Source organism: Psammomys obesus, unplaced genomic scaffold, assembly GCF_907164565.1.
Source record: "Psammomys obesus unplaced genomic scaffold, mPsaObe1.curated_primary_1811, whole genome shotgun sequence".
Lineage (NCBI taxonomy): Eukaryota > Metazoa > Chordata > Mammalia > Rodentia > Muridae > Psammomys > Psammomys obesus.
Genome location: NW_026591450.1, coordinates 4932852 through 4956185, shown reverse-complemented (window position 1 = coordinate 4956185; position 23334 = coordinate 4932852). Strand labels below are relative to the sequence as shown.

The following is a 23334-nucleotide window of genomic DNA, read 5'->3' as shown; positions in this document are numbered from 1 at the left end:
TAGTTTATGGAATCCCCCAATTTTAACTACTTGAACTCAGTGTTTTGCAGACCTTCCTTAAAATGTGACTGAGTGGATAAATACAACCCATGCTGATGTTAATGGCTTAGTCGAAACATTTAGCAGCCCAGTAGATTTTTAAACCTCTCTCAGGCTATCAATTCACCTATAAAATCTTTAACAAGAAACACTGTGTCAGGAACGTAAGACTGATGCTACAGCACAATGAAAAAGGTATGTTTCTGTGATAATATAGGAGACGTTGTAAACACAGCTCAGGCTACACAATGAGCCCTCTGATTAGGAGCTAATGAGACTGTCACAAAGATCTTGGCTTCAGGGATAGAGAGACAGCTCTGTGGCTAAGCGTACTTGCTGTCCAACTGCCAGTACCCATGTGGCAGCTCACAACCACCTGGAACTCCAGTCCCAGGGCATCCGGCATCCTCTTCTGGCCTTTGCTTGACACCGGGCACACATGTAGTACACAAGTATACATGCAAGCAGGACATTCATAAGCATACGGTTTAAAAACTGAACATGAATAAGCATCTCAGGCACATGAGCAAATGGCACACTATAAAGTACCTTCAGTGAGGAACCCAAATAGAATTCAATTTTTAGTTTGCCAGTTAGCCTGAGGACCTGCTTCCTCATTTTAGCCACATCTCCCTAAGTAAGTACTGACGGTAAACCAAGAGGACTGGCAAACTGGGCACTATGCAGTACCCTGGTACTTCCGAGGATGTGACAGGGTGGTGATACATGAAATGAAAACGAGGGGAAGTGGCAGCATCTTCAAAGAAAAAGTAATATATAAAGCCCTTTATGGAGAAAATCTCAGAATCAGTTGGTCGGGCCAGTGGCCTAAAGCTGAGGGGTAGCACCGGCAGGCGCAGTGCTCACGCTTGCGCTCGGGAAGCACGAGGTGTGCCGCCATAGACTGCAGTCACCTGACATCAGCAAAGGCCCTGGCAACAAAGCTGCTTTTAGGAGTAAGGCCCAGGGGTGACAGAACTTAGAGCTGACAATGAACTCCTGCCAGCTGAAAACAAGGCTCATTGAGTAAAAATTCCTTTTCAGGACTAATATTCATGGAGAAAAAAATTCCAAAACTATGCTAATAACAAATGCTTCCACAAAACTACACACACACACACACGCGCGCGTGCGCGCGCGCACACACACACACACACACACACACACACGCACGCGCACACACAAAAAAATCTGTAAATACAAGAAGCTGAGAATAATTTCAAATGAAATCCGGAAAAGCTTGCTTCAAGTTCAATGCCATTTTCCTTTTAAGTGGCAAATTAGGGTACATCTTCAAACACAAAATTGAGTTTCTGATATTAGCCATTCACTAACAGCTGAACAAACCCCAGAAGTAATTTCTGACGAAATGAGTGAGTAAACTAAGTGAAGCTGTCAAAGTAATTTCAGTCTAACCATCTCCTAGGTAAAGGGTGAGCAATTTATAAACAGTATCAATGCTTTTATTAAATGCTAAGTGAAAGAGGCCAGACACAACAGTTTCTCCACCAGATGATTCCACATCTAGGAATTTCTAGAAAGGAAAAACAGGTGTGAGAAAACAAGTCACAGTTTTCCAGAGAGTAGGAAGGGAAGAGAGGGACTCAGTGCAGAGGGCCATGGAGACGTATGTATGTTTCCGAGCACACTGACTGGTACAGGGCCCCGTGAGTCTGAAGGAAGAAGCTGGGGTGGAGACAGCACGACTTTTATAGTCAGTGTCCGGGCTCCAAGGCAATGAAATAATCCACATGCTGAAATTTGAGGACTTCATTGCCCCAACTCACCCAACCTGGCAGTAAACTTCGAGCAAATAATTCCAAACACTCCCCACCAGGCTTGATGTAGTCTTTCAGAACTTCTGTCAAAAAAAAGAAAAAAAAATCAATATTAAGAAAGAAATAGGTTTCCTTTTAAAGAGCAGGGAAGAGTAGCAAAGGCCGATAGGAAATGGCCATTGTTGTATTTTGGTTGGCATCAGGTGGAGAGGGTCCAGAAAAGTACTGGCTCTGTGGAGATCTCCCCTTTCTCCATTAGTGGCTCTTTCAGCTCTCATCTTTATATGCCAGTGAGTTATTCTTCTCTCACTGTTTTAACAGAAGAACCCAACAGCATAAAATCCTTGCATACCCTGTTCAATTGGAGAATTTTAATGTTTTTCATTTATCATTGTAAAACCAAGGACAATTTTATAACTTTTTTGTAGGTAGTAGCTGTTACACATAGGGCAATCTGTCTTTAAGTAGGAGTAAGTTCCTCTTGAACAAAATGATCCTAGATAGTTTTCCCTTCAAGTCAAGTGTCTTGTTGTTTAAATAAACTTCTTGTTTAAAATGAAAGGGAAAAGAAAAAAAGACAGCAAATTAGAGGCAGGCCTGTCATGGTCGTCCGCTCTCCTGTCGCAAAGACAGAGGAGCAAGCACCTGCAGCCTCCGGGCAGCCCCTCCCGCCTGCACTAGTTCTGGTTCACTGCTTTTCATTTGCGGGGGAGAAAGGAGGGCTTCAACAACCACGTGCTTACTCTCCAGTTTCCCAGTACTCTCACAGCTCTCCTGACAGTTTATTTTTTTAATAAATGTAATCCATGCATTAAAAAAAAAAACCATAAAAACAAGATGAGGACAATCTGCTTTAAGGCTGAAGAGAAACTCTAAGTTTGGTTTTAGCACACACTAAAAGGTGGAAGGACTAGCCAGAGCTGCACACACACTGAGCTAAGGGAAAGCAGCCACGACAGTCCTGCTGCTGTAACCCGGAACACAGACTATGCCCTTGCGTTCTCACTATAGGTCTTTGATTACATTCCACCGTGCTAGGTCAGTTAAAGAGTCCGTATCTATCTATTCATAGCTACTGCACTGAAAAATCATCTTTTGTTGAAGAAAAGATTAGTTAGGTAACTGTGGACCAAACTGCCTAAGAGAAAAGAAGACCATGGAAACGTGTTTCAAAAGCACCTGTTCACTGAGAGCACAGAGAACTAAATCATTCTAACCCTGACCATGTTCTGGTTGCTCTGACTGGCTATGTAACAGGAACTGGATATAGCAATAGTTCCAAGAAGAAAGTGCTTTAGCAAGCAGAACACGGCTGACAGTTGCTATGTTAGGCTGGCCTTAGGAGGAGCCTATCAGATTCTAAGAGTGACGGACAAGGCTTCCTGGGTTTTCTTCTTTCCTTGGGAAGCACAGATCAGCCCCAGGTCCCACACACGAAGGCAAGCACTCCACCTCTGACCTATGCTTCCAGCCTCGGGGCTTCTTCAGAAACAGCTGAAATATTTACAAAATAACAACTGTGAAATAGAGCTGGCGTGGGTCTGGGAGGAGACGAGAAGAGGGAGGAAGTAATATGATCAAAACACATCATATGAAACTCTCAGAATGTTCTTTGTCCAAGAGTAATATTCTTACTTTTCAAAAATCAAAGAGAAATTAAAAGCTATTACTGCCTGAGATAGAACCAACTCAAATTTGGGCTTTGATAAGTTTCAACATGTTGACATAAAAGACTTTTATATGTATGGACTTAAACAATGAAACAGAAAAATTTCCCTAGAGATCTAAATCTAAATGTCCCTTCCATTTTCTAGCAGTCACTGTGGTCTAAGGTACAGTGATGAGAGACCATGGTGTTTTCCAGCCTTTTGGCCCAAAGATGCTCTCTGAATGATGGGGCTGGAGAGATGGGTCCCAGTTAAGAACACCAGCTGCAGCTGAGAGACTGGCTGGGGCTCTGACTCTGGCCTGCTCTTGAAATTCTTTTCCTCCTGTTGGGCTGCCATGTCCAACTTTGATAGGATAGTTTGTGCTTCATCTTATTGCATTTTATTTTGTCATATTTGGTTGTTATCTCTTGTAGGTCTGCTCTATTCTGATACAAAATGGAAGGAGATTGGATATGGAGGGGAGGGAGATGGGAAGAACTGGAAGGAGACTATGATCAGGATGTATTATATGAGAAAAATATCCTTTTCAATAAAAGGGGGGAAAAAAAAACACTTGTTGCTCTCCCAGAAGAGCAGAATTTGATTCCCACATGGTGAGTCACAACCATCTGTAACTCTCGTTCCAAGGATCCAATGCCCTCTTCTGGCCTCAGCAGGCATCTGAGAGATATAAGGTGTACAGACAAACATGGAAAACAAAACACCTATACATATAAAAATTATTTTATAATTTTTAGAATTCATTTTATATTTAGATTTTGAAATATTTATAATTTAATTAGAAAGATATATCTTGAGGTTTTAAAGCAAGAGAGAACAGTTCATCTTTTGAGTATACATAAGACAGTTTAAAAAGATTCACAGGAAAAAGCTCTAAATACTATGTACAGACCATGTATCATGCAAGGCCCTAGAGTTATGACTTCACTATAAAAAAAAAAAAAGAAAGAAAAAAAAAAGAAAAAAGAAAAAGAAAAAACTCAGGAGTCTTTGATTACTTTCCATTTGGCTTTAATTCATACCTTTCTATAGCTAAAATACAGACACTAAACTAACATGGAGTCAAAAACAAAAAGTACTACAAATACTTCTAGAATATTACCATATAACCAAAGCTTGAAGATTAACCACATTAAGTCATTCAGATTTTACCTGCACATACTTGTTGAAATGTATGTGTGCTGCTCTCTAGCAGCAGCACAGCCAAACTGCACCTTATAGACTATTCAGGCCAAGACTAATTTTAAGTCACTATCTTTAAATCTTTTCTCTTAAGAATCATCTTTAAACATATTTCTATTCTATTTTAAATTAAATGACAAACAGATTAAAAATTATTTCAGAATAAAAAGGTTAGGGAGTTAGTTTTGGGTTTTTGTTTGTTTGGGTTTTGTTTTTGTAAATCTTTTTTAGCAAACAATGAACCCTAAAACAAATGGCTTATAAATCAAGTGTTGGTATATACCAAATAATAAACAAAGTTAAAGAATACAAATTAGATTTCCTTAAGTACAGCTGATGCTAAATAAAACTGTTTCTAAAGGAACAGTGTGGTTCATTTTCATCCAGGTCACAAACTAATGCACTAGCATTTATGCAGTACCGAGTGTGAGGCTTCAGAACCCTTCTAAGCCAAAGAAGGGTCAAGCACATTATGAACACTTCTCAATGAAATGCACCGTAAGGACGCCTCTGTGAAGCTGGACAGGGTCACAGAGACCCTGAGCACACTCTCTTTTGTTTGAGGTGTCTGTGTGTATCCGTGTGTACGGGTGTGGAACCAACTGCACTTGCCGTGGTCAGAGCGGGGTCCTCATCACGGCTCCCGGCCTTATTCCTTCGGGTGGGGCCTCTCTCTGAACTGGGGGTGCACCATCTGGCTAGACTGCCTGGCCAGGGAGCACTCTGGGAAGGAGGAGCTGCAGGCACACCCGGCCATGCTGGCTTTTGACGTGAACGCTGGGGGCCTGAATTCACGCTGCAGAGCTGGCACCCTTACCCATGAGCCATCTCCACAGCTCCCCTGTCTGCTTTCTTACGTTTTCTTCTCCTGATCCATCAACTATATTCTGCAAAATTAAAATGGTAAGCGAACCATAGGTGTCTTGAGTGGCAGCGTACAGACGCTCTGTTGTTTGGTGGTTTTGTTTGTTTTGGATTTGCCTCCATTTTTAAACAGTAATGATCAAATTAATAAAATCTCTTCCTGAAGAGGTTATCTAAAAATAAACCTGGAATATCAATTTCAGACTCTCATGGACTTCCATGACTAAATTCTCACTTGAAAAAATTGAGCATTTACTGACTTTTAAATACATGAGCTGGGCATGGTGGTGCACACCTGTAATCTAGCACTCAGGGAGGCAAAGGCAGGTGGATCTCTGTGAGTTCAAGGCCAGCCTGGTCTACAAAGTGAGTCCAGGATAGACAAGGCTACATAGAGAAATCCTATAAATACATACATACATATATATATATATATATATATATATATATATATATATATATATACACACACACACATATATATATTACACACATAGATACATACATATATATACGTGTATAATTACATACATATGTGTGTATATGTGTATATATGTATACACACATACAAACACACATATACATATATACATATATTTATACACATATATATATTTATTTACAAATAAACATAAGCAATCCTTACCTCTCTGCATTATTACTCACTCTTAGAATGAGTGGGTCAAGGTAAAAAATTTAGGTAATGTGCTGGAGCAGCAAAGCCAAGATTCACACACATGTGGGCTAATGCCCAAAGCCGACACTGAGCCCTGGCCCTTGCTGCTCGGTTGCTGATGAGGACTGTAACCCTGAGCACCAGCTTGAGGCACTGCGGCCTCAGCAGCTGCCTTCCCCATGATGCACAACAGCAGCCTGCCTTCAGAAAAGATAAACTGCCACAGTCAGGGGATCTTAGACCTCTCATCTATTATGCCTGGTTCCTGGTTTCAGAACAAGCAAGGGATTTGCTGGCTCTGAATCTCAAACCTGAGGACAAAACAAGGCCACTCACTGAACTACGTCCTCTGAGGTCCTAACGGCTTTCACCTGCCAAGGCCACTACTGGAGGGACAAAGACAGTAAAGAAAACCTGAAGTAACATAACCTAACTTGTGCTCTATTTTATAAATACTGTTATGAATTTTCTACATTTCAGAATATTAAAACAAACATCTAATTCACAAACCTACACAACATTCAAATACTAAATTCAATCCTTCTTTAAATATTTTCAAAGCTCAGTTTCAGACACGTACCGGCCAGAGGTGGCTTGTGTGAGTGGAGAACGCAGGGCACACTGACAATCAATTTCTGATCTGGAACAGGGGACACTTTTACATCTGTGCTCCTAATTAAAACAGAATAAGATAACAAACTATTACTTAGAGGATAATTTTCTAATTATATGCTACAGTTGCACTGATTTTTTTTCTCTTTCAAAAAGTTATTAATTCTAATAATAAATAAATTTAAGGATAAAATCATGAGGGAAATCAATTTAAAAATTCAAACATTTTGAGAATATCACTTTTCATATCAACTATACTCTTGACAAAACAAAAGGCAGTATAAATTTATATGTGTTTTATATCTTATACTTTTCACCTCTGGGCCATTTTCAGATTTCAAAAGTATAAAAATTAAGAAAATGAATGACCTCTGTGTTAATTTTAATTTTAAAAATTTTAAATTTTTATATAATTTTGAAAAAAAATCACTTTTCTTACCTTAATGCTAAAGCATCTTTTTCTCGAACTCTCCCCAGTACAAGACATTCATAAGGCTTTTTGTGTGGAGAATCCAAAGGAAACACGAATTCTCCTGAATTTGTGATCTGAAGGAAGGAACCAAGGAAAGCCATAATTTTTTTTACCATCATTATACGGTTCCAACAAAAAGAGAAGTTATTAAACCCCCAGGCTAGTATTGTCTAATAAAAACTATTGTATGAGCCACAAATGCAATGCACATATATAATTTTAAATTCTCTAGTAGTAACATTAGGAAGAAGTAAAAAAGAATGCAAGGTAATTAACTCTTATTGCATTTAAATCTAGCATGTCTGAAACAGAATTTCCATATGCAATCAATTTTAAGAGGTACCAAGATATATGACAGTCTTTCCTCCATAGTGGATCTTTCAAGTCTAATACAAATGTAATACTCAACAGTACTTCTCTATCTGAAGGGCACAAGCCAAATGCTGGAGAGCTACATATCACAGTACCATACTGGACAATGCAGTTATAAGGAATGTTTTAAAACTCATATAAATGGACATTTTAAATATATTTTATCATCTCACACATAAACAATCTCTACTTTTTATGATCACTTGTTTCTGCAAACCAGGCCATTGTTAATTCAGTCATTAATTCATTCAAATAGCATTCACTGACTACTAGCTACGTGACTAAGTAGTTAAAAATAAAGCCCTCTATTTAAGAGAGAAGAAAGTGGGTAAGTGATAAGACAGGAAAGACTGGTGCAGGAACTGGCTAGTGGTGCTATAAATCCCAGCCTGGCAATTTAGCAGAATCCTATCTCCAATATAAAATAAAACAGAGACTGAGAAGCTGGCACACACCTTTAATCCCAGCACTCAGGAGGCAGAGGCAGGTGGATCTCTGTGAGTTTGAGGCCAGCCTGGTCTACAAAGGGAATCCAGGACAGCCTGGGCTACACAGAGAAACAGAGACTGAGAGACTAGGAAGCAGCCAACATGATTACATAGGTTCTAGGTCATCCAAGGTTACACAGCAAGTTCAAGGCAAAGTGGATTACAGGAGACGGTGTCTCAAGGGGGGAAAACCCAACAGAGAATAAAGGGTTCTTGGTTCTCACATCTTCTCGTACTTTCCACAGTGGTGTTGCTATTCTCTGCCCTTATCCCCATACACAGGAAAAGGAGATGGGCAAAGCGAAGGGCAGTGAGATTGTTAGCATAGGGGTAAGACAAGGAAGGCAAGACAGCTTCCAACTTCTTGCTTGTTCATTAAACCACAGATATCACATCGGTGGGTGCGCACACACACAATCTTTTTAATTAACTAGAGCTCTTTACGACTTTATTCTGATCCCTCTCTGATTTTCTAAAGCCGGCAGTTTGGAGGCCCACTACAGAGACCAGATAACCAGACAAAGGCCTTGAGAACAGGAAGACAGAGCCTGACGAGGTAACAGCGACATGGATACACTGAGAACACCTGATGTCCTCCTGAGAGCATAGCTGACGCTGAATAACTTCTGAACTCACTTTCACCCAGTACCATTCTGCAATGACCTCCACAGACCACGAGGGATATAGCTCCTCCTTCACAAAACGCAGGTGCTTCTGCCTGTTGGTCACCCAAGTAACGACCAGACAGCCGGGAGCAGCCAGCTTCGGGATGGGCATTCGCTTGATCTGCTGTGGTGATAAACAGCTGTACCTAAAAATGAACAGAAAAATGTGAGAAAATTCACTTCGAGAAGGAAGCATGAGCAGGGAGAGACCCCGCAAACACAAAGGTCCTGGAGCCACACATGTGGCCAGCACGGAGCCACACTGACACCTGCTGGACTCATGGGCACTCACACATGCACCAAATTTTCTTTTACTAGTTTTAAACTGCCAGGCTGTATGGTTTTTGTTTTTCTAATTACTTTCATGATTTACATTTTGGTAATTTCCCCACACCTAACATACTTGTTCTCCCATTCCGAATTAAACAGATATTGTCTGGATTCCATCACTGTGTTTCAGAGGAGCTCCATCAGAGAGCATGCCCAAAGCACTGGCTGTGAAGGGCCCTGCCCACTGTAAGCCTCAAGTCCAGCACACGTCGCTGACCACGAGACCACCCATCACCTCACACAACTGCACCTTCCCGTGACAGTCCCAAGGCCCAGTGTACCACCCTGCTCCTGTCTTCCTGTTCTATCAGCTCACTGGGCTCTCCCAAGTCCTCAAGCTCTCATTTTAAAAGGCACACTGTCATAAGCCTCCTGGCCGTTGACAGTACAAAGGAAACTTGTCTGGCTAGAACACATAACTGCTCTACAAATATCCAAACACCACTCTTTCTCCAGCATTCCACGTGCAGCCAGGGAGGGCAAGCCGGTATCCAGTGCTCCGTTACTGCTCTTAGGCCATCAACTTCGGCAAAACCTCCTCTTTAAGAGTATGTTATCCAGCCATGCTGGTGGCTTCCTCAAACTTTCCTACAGAATACAGTTTGTCCTCATTCTCAATATTCTGAGATACCTCGACCTCAACCAGAAAAGCCTTGACACTATCTTGGGCAACTTCAAACACAACCCACATAATGTGCACACAACTGTTAGTCCACCTACACAAACAACAAACTCACCCTCTAATACCCCATTCCAGTGACATAGGCTAGGCCTTGTCGTCATTTATAAATGCCATGTGTGTGTGTACATATGCATGCACACAAAAGGGACTGACTCCAGGGCCCTGTGCATGCAAAGCACACACTCCATCCCCGAAGTATACCTCCACACACGTACCAGTACCACAATGTATACAGCTTCTTCATAGAGACAAATAAGGTGAAGGACAACACAGAGCAAAAGAGTTAGACCACTGAAACGATCAGTCTGTTCTCAAGTTCTCAGACCGATCATGGAGTCTTTTATTTACCCATCGTTAAAGAAATCCTCATACTTTTCAGGTCCTTTGCCCATTACTTCCCTTGGCAGATGAAGTTATCTATTCTTTAGTTAAAATAGAAGCCGCCAAGTCTCTTCATCTTCCGATCTCCTCCTCCCTCCCTCCCATGCTTTGTTTATCTACGGCAATCTTCTCTACGGGGAAATGCGTGACATTGTTTATCCTCCCCACAGTCTTCTCATTCCTCTGTTCCAAAATCCATAATGTCAGTCATTCTCCTGTGTCTGCACCTTCAACCTCTCTGGTAGTTCATGATCAACCAAAAGCAATACTTGGATTACACAATTTGAAAGAAAAGGAGATAATGAAGAGAGATGGAGACAAGGGAAATGAAAGAGATGGAGAAAGGAGGGAGAAGAGAGGATGTATTAGGCTTTTTAAAACAACATTTATTAGTCAGGAGTGATGGTGCATGCCTTTAACCCTAGCACTCTGGGAGGCAGAGGCAGGTGGATATCTGTGAGTGAGAGGCTAGGCTGGCCTACAAATTGAGTCCAGGACAGCCAAGGCTACACAGAGAAACCCTGTATCAAAAACCAAAATAATAATAATTCATTTATTTGTGTATAAAGGGGGTGTCTGTTGCAGGGTGTTCATGGAGGTCAGAGAACACTTTGAGTCAGTCCTTTCCTCCCATCATGGGAATTCCAGAAGTTCAAGTTGGGTCATCAGGCTTGGCAGAGTGTTTGCCCAGTGAGCCATCTTGCAGGTCCCAGCATTATTTTAACCTGGAATATCTCCCTTAGGCTCATGTGCTGAATGTTCAGTCCGGATTTTGGTGCTGTTCTGAAGACTGGAGGGCCGTGGGTATGGAGACTGGCTGGCTGATAGTTTAGAGGGGTGGTGATCTTTGAAGGTTAAGCCCACCCCTGGTTCCAATCTAGGCCCCTCTACACTTCCTGTCTGTTGCCATATGCTTCTACAGCTGTGAAATCTCTAAGAGCAAGAGCCAAAAACGTACCTTTAAGCTGCTTCTATTGGGGATGTTGTCAGTTTCCTCCCATCGGCAACTAGGCTATGGATGCCATGGACTTAAGTCTTCCTACTTCCTCTCCTTTGTTTCATTCCTCAATCAACTCCAGAGAAACTTCTACTACAACTCCACTCAGAAAGAAGTGAGTCTCCAAGGGGCAGACACCGGCATCAGGTTCTGATGTAAGGCAGTTTACATTAAAGGGCGTCAGGAATGGCTGACAAGCCTTTTCAGCAAACGAACTAGTGAAAGAGCTCAGACTCGGGCCCTCTGGGCTCCTGCCACCCAAACATCACACTCCCAGCACACCGGCTACCCCATTCTTACATGGATGACTTTCAGAGACTATTCTGTCACAGCAGGAAAACTATTATTCAAAACTCGGCAGTGAAGTGTTTTCAATAGCTGCAGACTCCTGACTGCCTTATCTTTACTTAACTGTATTGTTTGGAGACAAGGAAATAGTCACACTTCCTCTGGAACCAATACACTCAAAAAAAAAAAAAAAAATCAGTGAACAAACTCCAAAGAATGCATTGTATGTGTTACAATGATAGCCATGCAAAACCTGGCTTTTCAAAGGTAGCATACATCTTCATACACCTTTTTAATCTAGAAGGCAAACAGGCTTATAGGACTTTCATAGATGCTAGGTTTTAATTGGTCCTCCTTCCCGGCTCCTCTCTCTCATCTTCACACCCCCTATTTATACCCATCTACCCTAGTGTTCCCTTTTTCTCAACGTTCATATTGTGTGTTCTATTACCCTCCCTGCCCTCCTCCAACTAAAGTGTCTTATGACTTTGTTTTATGCAAATAAAAAAAAAGTCTTGTTTTTTGAGGCAGGGCCTCACTATGTAGCCTTAGCTGTCCTGGAACTTACTATGTAGACCAGGCTGGCCTCAAAGTCATAGAGATCTACCTACACAAGAGTCCAGCAGAACTGACAGGTATCCCCAGAGCTTCAAACTAGAGTATGAAGGCGCAGCCCTACAACTGAGCCCACTTTTAAAACCAACCATAAGTCTCTAAAATCCCCTCAGACTCAACATCCTGTCAGAAAATTTCACAGAACTTACTAAATGCAATCACAACGCAGTTATGAGTCGCAGAGGAGCCTCAGGACACTGAAGGTGTACCTCTCAGTGTAGAACATGATCATGGTTACACTGTGCTACAAAGGCTTTTGGCAACAACTGGACAATTCTGAATAAGCTCACAGATGACATTAATGTGGCCACAGGAACCTTGTACTAATATTAGTTATCTACTTGATAACTGCATTGTGATGATGTAACAGCACTCTGCTTTTTTCAAATGTGCACCAAAATTTTAAGAGTAACTTTCTCTTATTTTGGGGCTGGATAGACGGCTGTGTGGCTATGAGCACTGCCTGCTCTTCCAGAGGCTCTGGGTTCAATTCCTAGCACCATACAGTGATTCCCAACTTTCTCTTATTTCATTCTGAAGTCATTAAGAAAAATATAGACACATATATAGGATACAGATACAAACACAGATAGATAGATACATATATGCTCAGAATAGATACATGAATTCTTCACATAACTCTTATAACTTAAAAAGAAAACTATCACATACATTACAAACACTTTCCCAAGAAAGTTGAAGATAAATGTTGAGAAGAACTTCAATCTAAGTTTACAACAAAACAGGAATTATTATATCTGGTAAACTGAAAGATGAGAAGAAATGGAACTGAAAGCATTCACTAGAAGGGAAGCCAGGTACAATGCCACACACCTGTAATCAAAGCAATCTGGGAGGCAGAAGCAGGTAGATCTCTGAGTTTGAGGCTAGCCTGGTCTACAAAGTTAGTCCAGAACAGCCAAGGCTACACAGAGAAACCTTGTCTCCAAAAAACAAAAAAAAAAGAAAGAAATAGAAGAAAAAGTTTCTTCAAATTATAAAGATGTGTTTAAAGGAAATACCACCCTAGTAACTAACTGAATTTATCTTATGAGATGACATAAACTAAAAATGCAAACAAATACAGGATGAACTAGATGAATATATATATATATATATATATGTTATACATATTATTATTATATATTATATATAGCCAATACATAGGTATATGTATTGATTATTGATTATAATCAATACATATATATATCAATATATTGATTATTGATTATATATAACCAATATATAACTAGCATGACATATAATATAACATTACACATATATGCACACACACACACATTAGCTCCAGGTCAGGTATCTAGAACTAAGGAAATCGTGTTTGATGAGGGCGTGTTGGTAGCCTCAGATAACGGCTCCCATGGTAATAGTGTACTAAGCCAGAGTGCACAGTTTCTAACACATAAGTCATCCCCACTCACCTGTTACTTCTTTTAACCGATTTGTTCTCCCATGGCGGATCGATCACAATTACATCAAATGTCTTACTACCTGAAATCAAAGGCACAATCTGATTTCACAAACACCCTCTGCGTATGATGAGTTTAAGAGTAAACCCAGGAACTGAGGGTTTACCGAAGAGCCCACACAGTCATAAGCAAGACTGTGAGCAGAATCCACGGAACTCCTCAAAAACAAAAAAAAAAAAAAACGTGTTCTCCAAAAGTAAGGCACTCACACACAGATACACACACACAGATACACATGCACACTCACACACAGAGATAGACACACATGGACGCACACATATGCACGCACGCACACAAATGTAGTTAAGGCAAACATTTTAAAGAGAGGCCAGGAAGATGGTCTGCAGATAAAGGCCACCAAACCTGCTGATCTGGGCTTGATCTCTAGAACTCACATGAGAGAAAACAGACTCCACAAAACTGTTCTCTGACCCCTATACTACACATTATAGAGATACATAACGATAATAAGAAATTAATACATTTCTAAAGTACAGTACTGTTTTTTAAACCTAGGGCCTTGGACATGCTCAGAAAGCTGTATATAACTGAGCTATAGCTTCAGCCCAAGAGAGGACTTTCATTACAGACACAAATAGAATGGAATACAAGAGTTTACGGCATTATCCGAAGACACTGTAATGCTGAGTTCTGGGCCTGTAATCCTAGCACCTAGGAAGCTAAGGCAGAATCAGGGTATCAAGGCCATCCTGGGATGAACAGCAAGTTCAACACTAGCCTGGGCTACAAGACTCTGCTGTGGATGTTTCAGTTTATAATATGTAAACATGTTTTGTTACAATTCCAGGTTGGGACTAGGTCCACACCTGTTAAGTGTAGAGCCAGGTGGAATTAGTTGAACTCTGAGGACTCTGAGAAGTAAAAATATGACAGCCCAGAGGAAGGCACAGCTACTTGGAGAGGACTGCTTGCTGCTGGTTCGTCCTGCTGCTGCATTTGCTGTTTGCTGATTTGCTGGTTACCTGGACTTCTGGATTTCCCAACGACAGATACCGGAATTGCCCCCAAAGAATCCTACAACCCTACCCAGCAGGAAGTAGCAGAGAGAACTCTGCCCCCTGTCCCCACTAGCCTTCTTTCCCTCCTACCCAGTGTTGGTGGATTGGAAGGGAGGTAGACGCATTTGAGAACCTTAAATAAAGTAGGTTTGTAAAAAGTCTAAGCATACAAGACTGTCTCAAAAATAAACAATAACAGAGCAAAAATCAGCATTTTAAAACTAAACTTACATTCTAAGTTCATAGTCTTTAACTTCTGACACAACAGAAATATTATCTTGTCTAAAACAAACATAAAATTACTTACAGTTAAGAAGTGGCTGCATACAAGAAATGTCAGACAAAAGAAAGCTGCTTTTTGGTGGCAGCAAGTATTTCTGTCCCATTAAAGTAATCATTTTAGAAAAGCTACAGTTGTTTTCAATGACCTGTGAAGATAAATCCAGCTCTGTAATTGACATATCATCTTCCGTCAGCTGCAGTGTCTGAGGCTCCATTTCATTCAAGGAGGGCAAGTGCTTTGCCATCTCACATAATTCTGACAAATTGCAGGCATCAAGCGGTAAAGCAATGCATCCACTACTTCCATCCTGTTTTTCAACAAGTGGATAAAGGAAACCACTTTTGAGTCCTTCTTGGATTAACTGTGAAGATCCATCCAAAATCAACTCTCTGATCTGTTAAAAAAAAAAAATTGTTTAAAGTACATTAAAATAATACTGGTTTTAAAATCATTTTCCAGGGACTAGAGAGATGGCTCGGCAGTTAAGAGCACTGGCTGCTCTTAAAGTGGTTATGGGTTCAATTCCCCAACTCCCATATAGTCGCCTACAGCCAGCTGTCAAAACAATCCAATTCTAGGAGATTCATCACCTTCTTCTGGCCTCAAAAGGCACTAGGCATATACATGGTACACAGATATGCATGCAGGTAAAACATCCATATACATAAAATAAAATCATTCTTCCAAATAATTAAATTTCTACTGTGCTTTGAATATTTTAAATATATTCAAATCCACTTTTATTAAGCTTAGAGTAGTTTTATACTACAATGAGACTGTAAAAGTGTTGAGAGCATGCTTTTGAACTCTACAAAATGAAACACACCACATAAACTCACTATTAAGTATTGTGACAATCAATATGAATACAAAATGCTGAAACTTTGGGCCCAAACTACCTTTTCCTTGCTTGGGTTGTTTCTGTCAGATATCTGGATGTGGTGTTGAGAAAAGTGACCAGCACCTGAGCTCTGCACAGCAATCACTACATGCTTGTAGGATGTGGGGTAGGTAGAGAGAGCCTAGGAACAGAAAGCACATGCTTCTCCTTTGCCAGGACCCACGCAGTCCTTTGTCCTGGCCCAGACATTCCACATCTTCTGCCAGCATCCATGAAATGTCACGGCAGGCTAACTTGTTCATTTCCTAAAATTTCAGCCTTCAACAAGAGTGCTGGGAATCACATTTCATCTTTCAGTTAGGGAGAAATACCACAAATACTGTCCTAAGCCCATCTTTTAAAGCTGTCCTACCCAGTAAAGGTAGGACAGCTGACGTAAAACTTGTGCGGACACTGCAGGTCTCAGCACTGCTGCACACAGGAGAACTACATCCAGCAGTTACACAACATCTGCCCTTTTCAAGACCACAGCACAACCCCAAAGAGAAGCCAGACACTGGGCAATGAAACAAAGCTCAATAAACCTAAAAGGACCAGAATTTATTCTTATATCCCAAAGGACTTAAGTTGGAAATCAAGAACAAAAGGATACTAGGATCAACCCCAAATGCCAAGGAAATATAGTTCTCTTTTAAATAATTCATGTATGTCAAAAATGAAATCACAGGAGAGATGAGAAAATGTTTTTATCACAGTGAAAGTGAAAATATAAAATATCAAGACACACAGAATCACAACAAGATCACATTCATACCCATTAGGACGGCGATTAAAAAAATAGAGTGTTTTGGTGAAAAAGTTGGAACCTTTATGCGCTGTTGGTGGAAATATAAAAATGGTACAGCAGCAATGAAAAACAGAGCAGCAGTTTTGGGGCGGGGCGTTCAATATATGTAACTATTCCATGATTTCTCCAGTAGCAATCTGACTATCAGATGTTCAAACCAAGAGAAGACAACTGGGGGGGAAGAGGAGCCAAAAAAAACCCCCAAACATGTTTTCTCATGCAGAGTGGAGATTTGATGATACACACGCATATCATTTAACTCTGTGTATGCATCATGAAGGAGGAGGGACTGGTTGGAGGGAGGAGGAAACTAGCAAGAAAGGTTACAAGGAGAGAAAGGTAGTGGGGGTGGAATATGAGCAAAGTATACCTATGTACAAAATGTCATGATGAACCTCCTTATTTTCTAAGCTAACTGAAACAATTAATTCAAAAAATCAGCAATTCATCATGGTACAAGACATCAAAACATGATCACGGGGGGGGGGGGGGGGGGGGCGGGCCCTCCATAGACTACCCCATGCAGCTGTCCATCATTTGTTGCGATAGAACACTGACTCCCATGTTGAACTTTTGGAAGTTTTCTTGTTTTTAGGGATTTTTTTTTTTACCTACTATAAACTGTCAGCATTATTTTCATAATTTGCCTTGTTATAGATATATCATTTTCACATCATTTCTAATACTGAAAATAAATACAGATTTTCAGACTTTTAAAAAGTTCTAATTTAGTCTATGCATTTTTCCCAAATTTGACTCTACAAAAGTGCATAAATAACCATGCTGGTTTTGTACATAAAAAGCCTCATTCTACTCTCCCCATTCCTCTTCCATGCATCACTGGTCCCTTTTGCCCCCTAGTAATCCCTTTGTTTTCATGTCACATCTACAGTTAAGTAACAGTCTGTGTTCAGATGTTTACTGCTGAACCTAAGTTCAACACACGGGAGAAAACATGCAAAAGTAAAAACACTGAAATATCCTCATTGAACTTTACCAATAGCACAAGAGTGCATCAACTACTTAAACTAACAGAAGCAGATGTGGTGTTAACAGAGACTGGCTTAAAATGCTCATAACTAAGAAACAATACACCACTAGAAAATTCTAATTCTAGCCAAAACTGCTTTAACTCTAAGAGAAAGTCTTCCCTATTTTGTTCATTTCTCATGCTGCTTCACATTAATCTTTCTGCATGATCAGTAAGTATTTTAGACGTACCTTTGTATGATACTCCATGGCATCCAATTCACCTTGATTGAAAGCAATACATCTTTTACGCTTCTAAAGACAGTGACAAAAAAGAAATGTTGCAGTCCATCACAGAGTTGACATTTTGACACATGCTAGATTTTATATTTTGTACATTTTTTTTAATATTGTATCTATTTTTTAAAGGTGAGACTTTAAAAATCTCACACTGAAATCAAAATCAATGCAAAGAGTACTAGTTCCCATGGAATAAGAAGGAGCTGTGATTCTTCACAAGATGTTGCCAGACTTGCCTATTAGTTTATATGCACATGGCATAATTACTCCCAATTATCTTCACTTCTAAACATGAAGCATCTATAGGCTATCAAAGAAAGTCTAGGATTGACACAAGGAACCAATAATTAAGAGCACTGGCTGCTCCTGCCAAAGGCCCAGGTTTGGTTTCCAGCATTCATGATGGCTCACAACTGTGATTCCTGTTGCAGCGGATCTGACGCCCTCTCCTGGCCCCTGCAGGCACCAGACATAGTTATGGTGCAGAGAGATACATATGGGCAAAACACTCACATGCAACAAACCCCGAAAAAGGAAAAAAAGAAAGGAGGAAGGAAGGAGGGAGGGAGGGAGAGGGAAGGAAGGAAGGAAGGAAGGAAGGAAGGAAGGAAGGAAGGAAGGAAGGAAGGAAGGAAGGAAAAAATCTCAAAGCCAAGTATGGCCTCTCAAGCTTGCCATACCAGTAAATGACAGGTAGGGACAGGAGGGGTTCAAGGTCATCCTCTGCTACACTCTGCTACACAGTGGATTCCAGGACAGCCTGGGCTCCCTGGACTCTCCCCCCCCCCCCCCCAAAAAAAAAAATGAAAGAGAAACAGAGACAGAGAGAGCAAGCCCAGTGCAAGCGTGATGTTATACAGTTATAATTCCAGCGGCCAGGAGACAGGAAGATGAAGTTCAAAGCTAGCCTAGCAGCACGGCAAGATCGCCTAGCTAAAAATAAAAAACACATATTTCAAAAGGTATGTAGCTGAGTGGTGGTGGCACATGCCTACTCAGGAAGCAAAGGCAGGCCAATGTCTGTGAGTTTGAGGCCATCTCGGGATATAAAGCAAGTTCCAGGACAGCCGGAGCTATTACATAAAAAAAAAAAACCCTGTCTTTTTTTTTTTTTTTTTTAAGGTATTTAGAGGGCTGGCAAGATGACATTTATTGCCAAACCCAACAACCTAAGTTCAATCTCAGGACCCACCACTGTGCAAGGCCAGAGCTGGCTTCTGAAAATTGTTCTCTGACCTCCAGATGCACACCATGGCCCACGTGCACCTACAGACACTACAGAAACAAATAACGATGTTAAATGCCTTCAGAACTGACCCAGGGTTACAAACAAACCACTTCCACTAGCAGTATTCTGCATCCGATTATACCACACTACAGAGCACATTCGATCAGGAACACGGAGAGCTGGAACTTCCTTCTTTTCATTGTTGACCTGAGATTAACATGGTACCAAATTCTCAACGGGCTAAAATACATGTTGTTGGCTAATTATATAAAGAAAGTTGTCAGGCATGGTGGCAAGTGCCTGTCATCACAGCACTCCAGAGGCAGGGCCGTGAGCTTAAGGCCCGGTCTACACAGTGAGTGCCAGGACAGCCTGAACTACACAAGACCAACAAAAAATCTCTTACCCAAACTAAAAGCAATGCTTGGTGGTCTGAATTAGTAACAGTAATATACCTGAGATTTTTTTTTCTATGTTGTACATCTAGATGAATAAATACAAACTCATTGAAAAGAAAAGAAAAAATGTGTTCAAGTAAACAACATGCATTTCTGACTGCATTTCAGCTATCTCCAAAAGCAGAAGTTACTACTCGGAACTTGCTCACTCTAATTCTTGTTATGCGCCCCTAATTTCTTAACTAACTGTAAGGTACAATAGGTACAGGCACTGTGTTTAGCCTCGTGGCCAGTGAGGCCTGGAAGCATGGAGCAGACAAGTGACGCAGACTAGAGCCTCATGCAATAGCCAACTGTACTCAGAGCATCAGAAAGCTTATACTCTAAGGGTTAAGAAGCGCCACATGAGTAACCTGTACCATCACGAGGACAAGCCCCAGGAGGTGGACAACTAGGCGTGGCTAAAATGTGTTTTTGCCATAGAGGTAAATAAATAACAATGGCCAGCTGTGGTGAGTAAGCTGAACTCACTCCTGTCTACACCTGGGAGGAGCACAAAAGCACATTCCAAGAACAATTTCTTGTTTTTAAGGAAACTTAAGTCACGAGACTCGTTTTCACACAAGCACTTAGAATTCTTGGACCGTGTTACAACACAAAAAGAGTTTTGTTTCTTTTATAGACAATTTCCTTCTGAGCCTATTATTTACATTGATTTTTTTTTTTTACATTTATTTATTTATTCATTCATTGTGCATTGTGGAGAGGGGTGCACAGCCATGGGACCCATCTGGATTGAGGAGAACTTCTCAGTCAGCTCTCTCCTCCCACCAAGGGGGCCATGGTGACCAATCTCAGACTGCGAGGCTCAGCATCAGGCACCTTCACCTGCTGAGCCATCTCTCCCAGCCTCTGTTCACTTTTGGAAAGAGTGACAGGGTGTTAGGAAGTAAGATTAAAAGGTAAGTGATGGCACCTGCCTATAACCCCAGCACATTCGACATGAAGGCGGGATATGAGGTTTGTCATCCTCAGCCTCGGGAGCGAGTTTGATGACAGCCCACAATTGTCCTTGGATATGCTAACACCTTCTGCCTTACTAATTCTTCTTTACACTTAGAAAATGAAAAGATGTTTGAGATACTGGAATGAAATTTTTGTTTCATGTAAAAAAGAAAAGGAGCAGCTTAAAACTTCCTACCTTCCCAATAGAAATGGAGACTTGTTTGTCGCCGGTCACTAGATGTTCATTTTTGTTCCTCTGCTGGCGTTCATTGAGAACAGCCGAAGTTATGTAAGGTTTGGTGACACTAAATAGCTCGGATCGGAAAACATATTTCTGGGTGATCATTTCACAGTTTTCTCTGTCCTCACTGCCTGGCACAGGGGCAAAGCCTGTGGCAGGAGACACTGGATGCAGCTGAAGAGAATCCCGGTAGACGGAGGAAGTGGGCTTGTTTCTACCGCAAGAAGGTTCTTGATGCTGGCGAAGTTGGTAGTTTACCTTGTTAATAAAAGAGAGATGATCCAGGAACCACCCATGGGGCAAACAGTGCACCACAGACATTCTCTTAAAAAAAAAAAATCTGAGAATAAAGAATCAGAACTAGGAGCATTGCTCAGTTCTGGGTCCTGAATTTGATATTCAGTGCTGTAAAAACAAGCAAAAAAAAAAAAAAAAACTTTTAAAATCAAGTTCTTAATATACTATACTTGAATAATGATGTACTTTGTGCACACAGTAGGTCTGAGATGCAGACATACAGGGTGTGCATGTACACAGCACCACTAGGGAAAAACGCAACACTTTAAGTGTCTTTTCATTTTAGAGTTGGCCCTTCAAGCTTTTCAGCCATCTTAGCCAAACATGCCTTCAGAGTGATGGGTCTGGATTCCTAGTTTAGTCCTCCTTTCTTCCACTGCTCTCCATGGTCCTGTTTCAGTCCTTGGAGTCCACATCACCTAAGTAGTGAAGTCACTAAATCCCTAAAGGTGAGCGTCCTGTCAAGTCAAAGGACAGTAATTGTTTGTTAGTCACCATTTTAAATGACATAAACCCAACTAGAGAGGGCCACAGGATTTCAAAGTGTTAACTTCATGTTTTCAAACTTCATTTGCCACAGGAAGTCATTCCATTACTTTGACCCCTGCCCTACTTAATATCTATCTAGCTATCAGTGGACGAGCAGTAAGATTAAAAGACCGCTCCAGCCCATCCAAGTACAATATAAATAGCACATCGGAAGCGCACAACTAACTAGCTTGCTAGGTCAAAACGTCAAGATTAAGGGTCTAGACTCAGAGGTTCTCAACCTTACAATGCTGTAACCTTTTAAAACCTTTTAAAACCTTTCTCATGTTGTAGTGACCCCCTAACCATAAAATTATTTTGCTGCTAATTCATAACTGTAAGTGTTGCTACTTTTATGAATCATAATGTAAATATCTGTTGCAACCCACAGGTTGAGAACCCCTAGGAGCAAACCAGGTTCGCTAATTCACAACTTTAAGATTAAAGGATTGGATCTGTAATCTGCTTGAGCCACACTCCAGGAACTAGGTTTTTCAGAACTTCTTTATCTTCCTTTAAAACGTTTTGCAGTTCTGGATATAGTTTATTTAATTAAAATGCAGTGGAAATCTTAAGAGGGCACCAAGGAAGAAATAAGTTAAAGGCACAGTTAATAATAATAGAATTTATAGTCAAATTTATTATACAATTTTCGTGGACTAGTTTTTGTGTGTGTGTTTTTTTTTAAATTTGGGGGTCTCACTATGTAGACCAGGTTGGCCTCAAATTCAACAGACTCAGAGATCCGTCCATCTCTGCCTCCAGTGCTGTTATTAAAGGTGTGTGTCCCACTTTCATGCTAAGTTATTTCACTGAACCTCGAAATTATTCTTTTGTTTGGGTTGTTTTGTTTGTTTGTTTGTTTGTTTTGAGATAGTGTCTTACTATGTTGCTCTGGCTGTCCCAAACTCACTGTGCAGACTGAGCTGGCCTTGTACGCACAGAGATCCCCCTACCTCCCTAGTGCTGGAATTAAAGGTGTGCACCACAACGCCCGACCGACCAAAGTCATCGTTTTTTGTTCTATTGCTATTAGTTTGGAGAACTAAATGAGATAATCCCCATGAACTGCCGATCACGGTCTGAAATATTAGCATCGGCTAAGACATCTGGGGACTGCTATTGGTGGTGGGGATCCTGGGGATAACTGTGATTTTAGTTCCTCCGTCGAGATGTGAGCTGAGGAGACACTGTGGCCGCTAAGGAAAACTGAAGCTCAAAAGGCTGCTGACCCCAAAACTACAGCTGTAGCTAATGGCACAATCGATCCAGACATCTAAACTTTCGCCCGGGGACCTCCGACCACAGTCCGGGAACTGGCTATGCCTGCTAGTAGCTCCGACTCTCAAGAGCGGGAATCCACAGCAGTTACTTATCCTTCAGGCTGTAGGCCTCTGGCCAGTGCAGCATCACCACTCAGCAGTTTCTCCTGCAGTTTCTCCTACCGTCAGAAAAGCTCACGCTGCCTCCCAGACTCTCCTCATGAAAACAGCACTCAACTAAAACTGGTCCTGACCCACATCCTTTGGTGAAGAGTCAAAGAAAACCTTCGCGTCCCTAGTCCATGGGCGCAGCCATATTGCTGTACGGAACGCCATTGCAGGAGGGCTGGGGCCGCTCGGCCGGACGACACTAACTTACCCTAGAGGGCCGGACTCCTCTAAGGACTCGCACAAGGGCTACGAAACGCGAGGGGGCCTGCAAGGGCCACGCGCAACCGAAGTACACACTTCCGGTGACGAGACCGGCGCGGAGGAAGCGCGCGTTCGTACTCGGCGCA

The 23334-nt window shown here is 41.3% G+C and overlaps 1 protein-coding gene across 3 annotated transcripts; it reads right to left on the bottom strand.

The window, feature by feature from the left end:
* Nucleotides 1-1061: 1061 nt before the first annotated feature.
* Nucleotides 1062-23265, bottom strand: Mettl4 (methyltransferase 4, N6-adenosine). Of its 3 annotated transcripts, none has more exons than XM_055610101.1 (10): nt 23196-23265; nt 20685-21484; nt 17810-17872; nt 14925-15294; nt 13551-13620; nt 8790-8964; nt 7261-7367; nt 6790-6881; nt 1827-1900; nt 1062-1573 (listed from the first exon to the last, which is right to left on the bottom strand). In XM_055610101.1, exons 2-10 carry the CDS (start codon nt 21048-21050, stop codon nt 1451-1453), a joined length of 1440 nt encoding a protein of 479 aa, XP_055466076.1. In that variant the 5' UTR covers nt 21051-21484; nt 23196-23265; the 3' UTR covers nt 1062-1450. The 3 variants fall into 3 exon arrangements, with proteins under 3 accessions (XP_055466076.1, XP_055466075.1, XP_055466077.1); XM_055610100.1 differs by lacking the exon at nt 23196-23265 and adding an exon at nt 23000-23089; XM_055610102.1 differs by lacking the exon at nt 23196-23265 and adding an exon at nt 23000-23089 and having other exon boundaries at nt 1506-1900.
* Nucleotides 23266-23334: the final 69 nt, after the last annotated feature.